Source organism: Lingula anatina, chromosome 3 (assembly GCF_051362555.1).
Source record: "Lingula anatina isolate TDL-2025a chromosome 3, LinAna3.0, whole genome shotgun sequence".
Taxonomy (NCBI): domain Eukaryota; kingdom Metazoa; phylum Brachiopoda; class Lingulata; order Lingulida; family Lingulidae; genus Lingula; species Lingula anatina.
Window position 1 is genome coordinate 822,460 of NC_141769.1, and position 12,411 is coordinate 834,870.

The 12,411-nt window shown below is 35.2% G+C and overlaps 1 protein-coding gene across 1 annotated transcript; it reads left to right on the forward strand.

The window, feature by feature from the left end:
• Positions 1 to 65: 65 nt before the first annotated feature.
• Positions 66 to 9,941, forward strand: LOC106179514 (uncharacterized). Its single transcript, XM_087008222.1, has 8 exons — positions 66 to 221; positions 1,008 to 1,167; positions 1,563 to 1,742; positions 2,198 to 2,310; positions 2,609 to 2,812; positions 6,204 to 6,363; positions 6,669 to 6,735; positions 6,987 to 9,941. The coding sequence occupies exons 1-8, from the start codon at positions 123 to 125 to the stop codon at positions 8,623 to 8,625; spliced, it is 2,622 nt and encodes an 873-aa protein (XP_086864348.1). The 5' UTR covers positions 66 to 122; the 3' UTR covers positions 8,626 to 9,941.
• Positions 9,942 to 12,411: the final 2,470 nt, after the last annotated feature.

Sequence of the window (12,411 nt, forward strand, 5' to 3'; positions counted from 1 at the left end):
TCATTGTTGTACAGTTTACCAAGAACCATGGCATAAAAAGTTATAAAATTAGATAAATTAAATTAGTTTATAATAAGATAACACATGTTTTCTCTTACAAAACAAATTGAATTTGCTTAATCATGGCAATGTCCTTATTTTTCCCCCTCCCCCGATATAGTAATATATCTACGTGCCAAACGAAAACAAGCATGGCGACTGACAGCGAAGTTCTTTATGAGGTGAGGGGTTGTTAATTTGTTTTTCCAATATCTTACGTTTCTATTTCATCTCTGTTGTCATGTTTATCGTAGTTATACCGAATATTTCAATGTACTGAATTTTGAAACAATTTATGGGAGAACTTATTGTTGTAATTGGTACTGGTAATAATAACTTTAAAGAAGTTGAAAGTTTGGAAAGTTTCCTCTTCCGTGTAAATAGATAAGAATGACCCGTCTTAAATTGGGATAAACGACAATAGTTTTGGTCCAACTGAGCCATTTATTTTAACCCAAGCTTGAAGAAAAAAATGCTACGATTATTTTTTTTCTAGTATTCGTAATCCTGTATGGCTATATTTTTAATCTTCTTGAGTGCAACATTCAGTTGTAGCTGGGTAGACAGTAATTATACAAGATACTGTCTTCTCCATGTATGTGCATTACATATCATTTACAATTATTAAGAACTGATGAAAAGCCAGGGGTTGTTTTCTGCATGTTTTGTGAAATGTGTTCATTTATTTTTGCAAACTAGCCTGGTTTATTGTATAAAACATTCTCCTTACTCTGGGATCTAGTGAGAGCACTTTCTTTATAGCAAGCACAGTTTGGATTTATCACTTACTGTGGAACACTTATAAAAATTTCAGTATAGGTAGGAATTCCTGTGTACATAGTATATAAAAAAAAATGTTTAGGTAATCAAAAATATGAATGCTAGAGAATGAAAATTTCAACTGATAATTAGCCATTTGTTCAAATGTTACGTACTATCTCACCTTTTTATCACTTCACAATTTTCAGGGTTACTTCTATAAGCTATGTGGTTATGACAAGAAAAAGGTCTTCAATGTTCAGAGATATTCATGGAAAGAACGCTACTTAATGTTGATCCGGAGAGGAGAAACTGCAACTCTTGCGTACTTCGACAAGAAACCAAAGACTACACAGGAAACACCAAGAGGTTTAAATAACTATATTCCTTCATTATATTCTTTTTTTTTTTTTTTACATTCTTTTCTATTAATTTTATATTATTTTCACTTGAAAGTACAGAGCATAAAGTTGAAAGTGACAAGTTTTCCATTAGAATATAAACTTGGGCATCATTTTAAACAGCAGCTGCAAAATTGGGGGTGGGGGGGGGGGGGGAAGGTATCAGTGAGAAAGTGAAGATGAACTTAAGACACCACCCAAAAGGAAAACAGTTGATTGGGAACCCTGTATGCATTTAATTAATTTTCATAAACTTAAAAGAGATTCATGTTAAGTGTAGCCTGACTATTTCAGATGCCTAAACATTTGCCATTATGTATCACAATGTTACACTTGTTCAGCAGTACTTTCTTTGCCTTCCAGGTTCTTTAGACCTGCACCCTTCCTTCGGTGTGTCAAAGATTGAGAAGAAAAAACGTCCCTTTGCCTGTGAGATAGTTGTAGGCACCAAAAAGTTGACCCTAGCTGCAGACAGCGAGTTGGACAGAGACTGCCTGACCTTCCACATACAGACACAGGCTAGGCTGAATGAGGACGTGGAACGTATGGGAATTTAACATTAAATTTATTTGAACATTTTTTATTTTGATTAAGACTTTTTAAAATTTTACAACATAATTTATAAAGAGTCTGATATATATATATATATATATATATATATATATATATATATATATATATATATATATATATATATATATATATATATATATATATATATATATAGTTTTTTCATAAAAGGCACTACATTTTTGGCCTTCTGTTAGATCCACATGATTGCATGACTGATTCATCTTAAAGTCCAGAATTAAGAATGTCATCCAAATTGCATTTTGGCTCTTTGTAAAGGATTTACTTTTAAAAGATCACTATTGCAGAGTATACCACTGGCAAAATATTTGACTCTCTTGCACACAAACACATTCACAAATGATAGCAATGTTTCCCCTTTTTGGATGTTTATGAAGTTAAGTGTTTCAACATTTTCTTTGATTCAGATGAGTGTTTCAGTGTGCGTCCGGATGGTTCAGAAGACAATCGTAAAATAGGAGCTCGGGGTAGCATGTGTTACTTACACATATCACAGTGGGGGGTGACTTTAGCACTTCAGGTGGGTACAGACAAGTCATCTTTATAGTTGTACTTTTTAAAGTTATTCAAAAATTTCCACAAAACTGCTGTTGGTAACTCTGAAAAATAATGATTTAGTATGTATGAAAAGTCAGTTTGCTTTGTGTTTGAAAGTACATGTTTATGATTTATCTTGAAAAAACAAAATGTTAGAATAAGTGATTTTCAAACATAAATTTAAGGTAAGCTTACCAATCTTTTCTCATTGTTTAGGCCAAGATTCAGTGTTACATATTCAAGGTAATTTACCTGACAACATCCTAGTAATTATGTTCCAGGTATCCAGAAGTATTTTAGCCCAGTGGCCACTGTCCTGCATCCGTTGCTATGAGTGTCTGACCAACAGCAAATTCTCCATAGAAACTGGCCGACGGTCACCCATGGGTCAAGGTCATTATGTGTTCAGCACAAGACCAGGCCTTGACCACTCCATGTATGAAATACTTGACCAATTTGTAATGAAGGCCGCCGGACTTCTAGAGGTGAGGTTTTATATAAGTTTCTGTTCCTTTATGTTTATCCCCGCATTTGTGGGACAAAAGTCGGGGATCATGTTATCCCGCCCGTCTGTGCGCCCGTGCGTCTGTGTGTTAGTAATTTCCGCTATCTCCTCCTAGACTATTGCAGGTAGGAAGTTGAAACTTTGGGAATTGGTAGACCCATCATCAGTGATGTGCATGGGCATATTGGAATTTTAGTGCCACAGGGAGTTGGGCTGTCCCTGGGGGGTGGTTGATTCTAAATTCTTTTCACATTGTAATTTCTGCTATCTGCTCAAAGACCATTGCAGGTAGGAAGTTTAAACTTTGGTGATTAGTATACCCATCATCAGGGATGTGCATGGGCACTTTTGAATTTTAGTGCCACAGGGGGTTGGGCTGTCCCTGGGGTGTAGTTGATTCAAAATTCTTATGATATTGCAATTTTCACTATCTCCTCTTAGACCATTGCAGATAGGAAACTGAAACTTTTGGAATTGGTAGACCCATCATCAGTGATGTGCATGGGCACTTTGGAATTTTAGTGCCACAGGGGGTTGGGCTTTCCCTGGGGGGTGGTTGATTCTAAGTTCTTTTCACATTGTATATATATACATATTTTTAAATACCTTTGGATGAAGCAGTGATGTGTGTGTATGTGTGTGCGTACATGTATGTGTGTGTGTACGTGCATGTGGTAAGTGGTCCCTAGGGGTGAGGTGCTCTATGGGGAGGTGCGGGGATATGCGATGGCTACCATCGACACCATCTAGTTTATTATTGTGTTTGGTAATCCATGATTGTTTATAATTGATATAGCAGGAATTTGGAGTTAAATGGTATAAAATGAAACTAAAATGATAGTAAGTTTCAAATTTAATATTTTGAATTAGAAATTTATTGATAATTCAGAAAAAAAAACATGAATTTTGACATATTTCAGAGAAAACACATAAAACTTTGCTCAAGCTAACATTCAAATATTATGAATGACTAAATTTATTTTGGGTTGGCAATATCAATTATTTATATATATATATATATACAATATGATTGTCTGTATCTAATATGATTACAGAGTGGTGTCACTGGACAACACGTGCTGTTAATTTGGTAGTACATAATTTAAAAAATGTATTTATTTATCTATAAGAAAATCAAATGAAACTGAGAAGAAAGAGCCTTCTTTGTGTAACTTTTATGTTTATATACAGACAGTTTTAGCCTACTCGTCAGATATAGCCCACTAGGATGTAGTCAGCTTTTTCAAAAAGAATGTAAAATTTTAATTTTGTCAACTGTCGATTGCAGTCTGATGTCACATGCTTGAGGAAATTTTCATGAAAAACATCATGTTATGACATCTAATGATTGCTGCTGTAAAAATGAGTTTTGTGTTTGAAATTAATTGGGAAGTTTGACTTTATACAATTAAATTCAAGGTCAAAGTTGCAGTAAAATATCAGCTTCATATATTTAATTTATGTGCCACAACTTAGCGGCAGAATCTTAGTAACCTAAGATTTAAACCTGGATTTTTTTTTTTTTTTTTTTTTTTTTTTTTGAAGTTGGTCAGATAATTTTTAATGATGGACAATTTTTTCAGGATTGCCCCATAATAACCAAATGATAATTTTGCTTGATTAAAAGTTTGCAGCATTGCTTCTGGTGGATAGTTTTTAATCTAGCATAGGTGTTCTTTGTTTTAAGGGGATGTAATTAATTTTAAACATAATAGAACAACATAAAGAAAATGGAGTCCAGGTATGAAAATAAGTTATGGACCAGTCCATAGGTAACCAGTGGCAGAGACACATGGCAGTGGGGGGGCAGCATTACTGAGAAGATCTTACAACTTTATTTTTAAGAAAAAGAGATTTTAAAATGGATATTAAGAAAGACTAGTTAGAGAATAAATGAAGCTGTATCAGAGAGAGAGACAGAGAGAGAGGTAACTTTGGGATGGATGTGAAGGAGGGTATGATGGGGAAATTACTTCATTGTGAAAAATATAATTGTCTGGACTCATCACATGATGGATTCATAAACTATGGACAAGTTTTGTCAGATCTTGTTAAGGAGGGGAGGAAACCAGGCAGACAAAATAAATATCATAAATAAATGCAGTCTTAGAAAAGAGAAAGACTAACTGGGTCTAAACTGATTTTAATTATGACTTAAATATGGGTTGTAAATTTATACGTTGTACTTAAATTAATTCTCTAAAAATTAAATCCTCCTGATCAGTGTAAAGAGGGGATGTAACTTAAAGCAAAAAGGCTAATATATTTGTTAATCTTCCAAAAATATAAACTTAATTTTAAAATAGAATCATGACGAAAAATCTCACTTCACAAGGAATTCAATTAAAGTAATGTCCGTATACAGAATGTACATTAAAATAACAAAAACACAGAAATACAAACTTTTAAAGCTAGTAATCAAAATAAAGAGACACTGATGATCTGTGTACTGGGTATCAGTATATTGGATCATATCAGCAGGAGCAGTTCGTGCCCCCCTTTGCTGACTACTTGTACTAAAAAGTTATTTTTATCAGTAAATTACTGGTAACCTCCTTGTATATTAACATAAAAAGAGATCAGCATAACGTTTTGCAGGTTAATTCTACCACCAGGCACATAATTGTCTTGTTTAAGATGTCTTCAGGAGTAAATGAAGTAACAGCATCATAAAAAATCATTAATTAAAAATTGCATACTTTTGTCATGTCTGTATTGGCTTGGTGTCTTGTTTTATATTTATATTCATTAGGAGTCCCCATAGGGGAATACTATTGTTTTTGGTAGTATTATTATTATTATTATTCTTTCGACGCGTTTTTTTTCGCAAAAAATCTGAAATAATTGTCATAGGTAGCCTATGGCAAGAATATGCTACAGAACCAGTTTCAGTGTCCTTGACCTACTTTTCAAGGTCACAGGGGCTTTTAAAGGCAAATTTTGTAAAATTTGAAATTACCATTAGGCCTAAAGTATAAGCCATATGGCTAAGGGCCTTATGGCCAGTGATACTGAGGTGAATCCACAGATAATGACCTACTTTTATGCAATTAGGTCAAGGTCAAGGTCGCTAATGGCCAAACGGGCTCAAAAAAGGTTTGTTTCTGAGATCTCAAAAACCGGAAGGCCCAGAGCCCCAATCATAGTGGCAAATGATTCTTTCAGAATATGGGGTCAAATTTAACCCGTGACCTTCACATGACCTTGTAAGAGCTTTTCCACACCTTTTTTGCAGGGGAATCCTGGCTTTAGCCAGTTGCAGTCTAGTGTTTATTTTCTTTTTGAGATTACTTAAACATTATATTCTGAAAGATATTAAGTGACAGTAATAAAAGTTGATCTATATGAGAGTTCATTCCACTGTGTTCCAGGAGAGTCCAGAGATTGTGGTCAGTGAGGTTGAGAGACAGATGGTCAGTGAGTACGACCACCTTCATCTGTTGACCAGTGTCCACTGTGATGGCATGTTTAGTAAACAGCTTCATAGAATCTCCAGAGATAACTACGACCATCTGGTACTCAGGAACAGAGGTATGTTACTGCTTTCATGACAACATACATGTGCATGCACGCACACGTGCACACACACACACACACACACACAGATAACTACGACCAACTGGTACTCAAGAACGCTATTGCTTTCATGACAACATACATGTGCATGCAGGCATGCACAACTGCACTGTAGAATTCTACTTTCTCTTTTATGACTTTATTTCTGACAGCTAAAAATGGATATCCACACGGAAATTAAATTTATATTTCAATAATAGATAATTGTGTTTTACGTTATAGGCTAGGATTTCTGTAAAATTACTCTTAATGTTTTGCAGATTTAGGCAGCAAAAACACAACCAAAAAGAAAAGCGAAGTGCCAGAAATACCACACGAAGACACCATGTAAGATAAATACTGTTTGCTTTTTCTGTTTTAATTTTATTGGATTATTTTCAGTTGAACAAGATTTTTGAAGGCATTTGATCTTTGTTGTGTGACTTATATGTAGATATTATATCAGACACAATTTCTTTAGCTATTAATGCATACTTTCTTCAAACCACCAACATTTAGCTAATGCTAGCACCTGAAAGTTTTGCCAAATACTGTGATATTAGATTTTGATGGTGAAAATATTTTTGTTCATTTTTCAGATCAACAAGCAGTTCCCAAGAGTACCGTGAGCCATCTCCACTAGGTGGCAGCACCAGCAAGCCAGACCTGATCCAAAGTCCATCCCATAATGCATCAGTCTCAGCAGCCAGGGTTCTCTCCTCCAGTCGCCTGCCACCACAGGGGTCCTTGAGCATCCCCAGGGTAAGGGAAGACAGCTCCCTGGGGGCCACAGGGGGTGAAGAACCCAGAATGATCCCAGGACGTCCACCCACCGTCAGGAAGTATCCCACAATGCACAGCTCCAACAGTGAATGTAGCGATCTTGGACCTGATCAGTACCTGTCGTTTTCCCCCTCAGCTGGACATCCGTCCCCTACCACCCCTGGGTCTGAAGACTTCATGTCACCCCCGCCCAGTTTTAGTGAGGTGTCCCAGTACAGTTACAGCTTCTCACCTGAAACGACAGGTTTTATTAATGAGACATATCAGAATGAGTCTCAGGAACAAGCTAAGGATCAGAGAGGGGGGCACAATCCCTCTCCAACTTCCAGTTACACTAGCAGTGCCCAGAAATCTGCTCCTGCAGCCAGTGAAAATATCATGTCCCAAAAATTGGCTCCTTTGAATCAAAAAGTCAGTACAAAAATTCAAAATGATGATGATCGTCACAATGTGATTCCTGATGAATATTTGACTCCTGGCGGCCAGGAGAACTCCCAGAGAGGATTAAAAAGTTTCCAGTCACAGACCACACAGGACTCATCACATGACTATTTAATGGCTAGTAGTGGTCATCAGGAAGACTCAATGCCAAGGTCAAAAGGCCAGGAGTACTTAATGCCAGGGTCAAAAGGTCAGGAGTACTTAATGCCAGGGTCAAGAGGTCAGGAGTACTTAATGCCAGGGTCAAAAGGTCAGGCGTACTTAATGCCCAAGTCAGAGGGTCAGCTGGATACGTATTTGTTGGCAGGTTCTGAGGGTCCAGAAGATCAACATGTGGAGTATATGTTACCAGCCCCAGGTACAGCTGATAGATGTGAATACCTGGCAATGCACTCAAATGACCCCACAGCTCATAGTTACAGTAAACAAGATTACCTGAATTTGACAGCAGAGAATGATGGTGGCTATGGAGCTCCAGTGACTGCAGAAGATTATCTTTTGGCGACAGATTTTCATTACATGAGTCCCCAGTCCAGACCTCGCTCACTGAGTACAGATGATCTGACAGCTTACGGAAACCAAGAGGCAAATTCTGCAGAACTTGTCACCAAGACCCAACCTGGATTTGCCTTTAAACCCCCACAGCAGACACAGACTGTGCTGGAACTCAAGAAGATGTTTTCACTCAAGAAGTCAACATCAAATCCCAGTTTAGGAGATATAGACTTCTCTCAGCTTCCAAACTCTGAGAATGTTCATGCTGAGCCCAATATGGCATCTGTGAAGCCTGCAAGTCGCCTTCCACCACATCCCAGCCGAAAAAGTCCCAAAGCCAAAGACTCTGCCATTGTACCCTCTGCTCAGTCCAAATCTTTTAAGAAACCAACTCCTGGTTCAATAGCCAATCAGATGCCTGGATTTTCACCCAATCAGACGCCTTCAAATTTCCCGTCCAGTAATATATACCCCAGTCACATGGCCCCTACAACTAACATTGGGGAGACTTTGTGCTGACAGCTGGATTTGGAGAAAATGACTAGAAGACATAAATAATTGTGAAATTAAACTGAAAATTGTTGAATTTTGAAGTTGTTAGAAAAGTTTGCTGAAGTATTCCTTTTGTATTTTATTAGAAGAGACACAATGCTTGGGTACCTAGGCAGATTATTTAATAAATGAAATGCTTATGCAGCTGGTTTAGATGAACAAGTTTTGTTTCTAAAAAAATCCCCAATTCACCCCTGATGATGTGAAACCAAGTTTACTCCAGAAATCACAGGGATGACACTGACAGTAACTATGCAACATAAATAGAGACAAACTTGTGTTTTATATATATTTGTGAAAATAATTTTATATTTATAATCTACAGTTATTATATTAATGTATTAACTATATATTATAGTATATTTTATATAATGGTTTTCATAGTTTAAGGTTGATACAAGCTTAAATTTTAGCTTGGACATAATAAGAGATATTTTAAGGAGAGTGTTGAATTGTTTATTAGGTTTGTCAACATTTTCTTTTAAGTTTATTTATTATTTTATTTTTTTTTTCTGAAATTACTTGCCTCTGGAACTAATACATAGTCACTGCTTGCTCACATTTTTACCTGTATTTTATTAACAATTGAGATGTGAATATTTTAGATCCTGTATCTTCTCCACACATCACTCCCACAATATTGATATGAGTGGTATTTTTCCAATTTTTACCAACTATTATTCTGATCTGGTGCTTGTATTTCAAGGCTTTGATATGAGGTTATCATGTTTACCTTGATTTAATTTTTTTTTCAGTATTTAGGATTTTCAGAAAGATAAGAATTTGAAGTGCAATTTCACTGTTTTCATGTCAGTGTCTTTGTGAAAACAGATCATTTTAGAAGTTATAAGTTTTTAAGTTTCCAATGGGTGACAAATGTGGGCATATCTATTACTCCATGTTCCAAACAAGTGGAAATTGTATCAAAAGTCAGTGAATATACAGTTATTGGATCTGGCTTGTTAAATTTATACTTTCCTGTGGACTGTTAACCATAAGCAAGCTTCTTTGAACTGGTATTATTGAAGACTTGATTGTTTAAGATGTCTACTTTTGTTGAAAAATACATGTAGGTTTATACTTAGAACTACTTATTCGAGAAAAATGAAGATATTATAAACAGTGTCTTTTGACCTCATGAATATGTCATACTGTTTTAAAGTGTTTTTTCAAATTCTTTTCATTCTTTGCTGCTGTAGCTGTAATAATCTTTTTTCTGTTCACAGTTTTCTGTATGTTTGATTTTGTTTAAAGGAATCAATAATAAATGTTTTTATACAGGGCTTTTATCATTTAATGTTGCTGAGATAAAAAAATGTCTATTGGATAGTATGTCATAGCAATGTCATGTCATAGCTTGTTTAAAATGGAAATGTTTCAAACATGGGTGCTATTTATTATTATTTTTTTTTAATCCCTTCCACTTGAACAAATTTTATATGCTTTCATTTGCTATATCTGTCACTGTGTTAAAATTATAACAATCATTTTTATGTACAGACACAGATGTGTCTGTACATATTGCCATCACCTGCGTCTGTCGTCGCCGTCGCCGATGGCGATGGCGATGCCGAAGGCGATGGCGATGCCGGCGCCGTGCACTTTCCTTGTAAACACGATAAGTGGAGGTCAGTTTTACTTTTTGGCTTTATATTTACAGAGCTGATGAATATTCATAAAACGCAGGTCAAGTTCGAAAATCAGCATGATCGGGCCATTATTGTAGAAGTTATGCTGTTTTTTCACTTTTCAGCATATTTTTCACATTTCCTCAGATTCAATTCTTAGGCATGTTAACAGTCTCATTATTATTAAACTAATAAGATACGTTAAAGTTTTTGTTTGACATTTCCTACATCTTTACAACATTGTTAGTTGATTTTGTAAAAATGATGGTAAACTTGTTATCGTGTATTGTGTAATAAAGTTTCAAAAATGGAAATAAACTCGTATCATTGCAGTTTGTCAGATTCAATCATTCACTATGTTCAGAATCTCGGAATGGAAGAAATTGGACATTTAACACTGCTCTATTGATATTTTTCCCATCTCATCAATTTTCTTAGTTGATCATATAAAAATGGCAGTAAACTGTTAATTTTGTTTTATGTTAAAAAATGTTAAAAATGGGAAAAAAAACATTTCAGAACAGGCTGTCTTGTTTACATTTTGGCATTTTCAAGTTGTGACTTTGAAGTTCCATGGGCCTGAAGACCTTTTCTAGTCACATTTTCTGAATACCCATGATACTAATATTTTATTATTAAAAATTGATGGTCATTATGCTGTTAAACATTATGTAATATTGCATCAAAATTTGAAAAAACCTATTTTGGGCACTGCTCCCATGATGACCATTTAAGAAAAACCATGTCACTTACTGTTCTCAAACAGTACAGTAAATATATATAGATGTGTCTGTACATATTGCCATCACCTGCCTCTGTCGTCCCCGTCATTGCCGTCGCCGTTGCCGTGCACTTTCATTGTAAACACGATAAGTGGAAGGCAGTTTTACTTTTTGGCTTTATATTTACAGAGCTGATGAATATTCATAAAACGCAGGTCAAGTTCGAAAATCAGCATGATCGGGTCATTATTGTAGAAGTTATGCTTTATTTTTCACTTTTCAGCATATATGAAACACTGTAAACACATTCCAAGGAAAACCGATAGGCCTGTTGTCATGAAACTCACAGGAGTAATCTATCTTACTAAAACGCAGGTCAAGTTAGAAAATCGGCATGATCAGGCCACTATTTTAGTAGTTATGCTTTTTTTTCACTTTTCAGCATATATGCAACACTGTAAACACAATATAAGAAAAACAGATAGGCCAATTGTCATTAACTCACAGGAGTGGTCAATCCTTCTAAAACGCAGGTTGAGTTAAAAGATCAGCATAATCGGGCCATTATTTTAGAAGTTATGTTGTTTTTTTCACATTTTCTCAGATTCAATTCTTAGGCATGTTAACAGTTTCATTATTTAATTAATAAGATATTAAAAGTGTTTGTTTGACATTTCCTGCATCTTTACAACATTTTTAGTTGATTTTGTAAAAATGATGGTTAATTTATTATCATGCATTGTGTAATAAAGTTTCAAAAATGGAAATAAACTCATATCATTGCAGTTTGTCAGATTCAATCATTCACTATGTTCAGAATCTCAGAATGGAAGAAATTGGACATTTAACACTGCTCTATTGATATTTTTCCCATCTCATCAATTTTTTTAGTTGATCATATAAAAATGGCAGTAAACTGTTAATTTTGTTTTATGTTAAAAAATGTTGAAAATGGAAAAAAAAAAAACATTTCAGAATAGTGCTGTCTTGTTTACATTTTGGCATTTTCAAGTTGTGACTTTGAAGTTCCATGGGCCTGAAGACCTTTGCTAGTCACATTTTCTGAATATCCATGATACTAATATTTTATTATTAAAAATTGATGGTCATTATGCTGTTAAACATTATGTAATATTGCATCAAAATTTGAAAAAACCTATTTTGGGCACTGCTCCCATGATGACCATTTAAGAAAAACCATGTCAGTTACTGTTCTCAAACTTACAGGAAAGAAACATGGGACTAAAATATAGCTTCAGTAGGCAATGCAATCCGCCAGTTAAACAGTTTTTTTGTGAAATTTTAATTTTTCACATCTTGACATTTTCAAGGTGTGACTTTGAAGTTCCACAGGCTTGAAGACCCATGCTTGTCACATTTTCTGAAAATCCATGATACGTATA

What these genes read in the sequence shown, in the direction of transcription:
- LOC106179514 (XM_087008222.1), top strand. Translation starts at nt 123, where the DNA reads ATGGCAATGTCCTTATTTTTCCCCCTCCCCCGATATAGTAATATATCT. An exon ending in ACAGCGAAGTTCTTTATGAG is followed by an intron (nt 222 to 1,007) that starts GTGAGGGGTTGT and finishes CACAATTTTCAG; the next exon opens with GGTTACTTCTATAAGCTATG. An exon ending in TCTGGTACTCAGGAACAGAG is followed by an intron (nt 6,364 to 6,668) that starts GTATGTTACTGC and finishes AATGTTTTGCAG; the next exon opens with ATTTAGGCAGCAAAAACACA.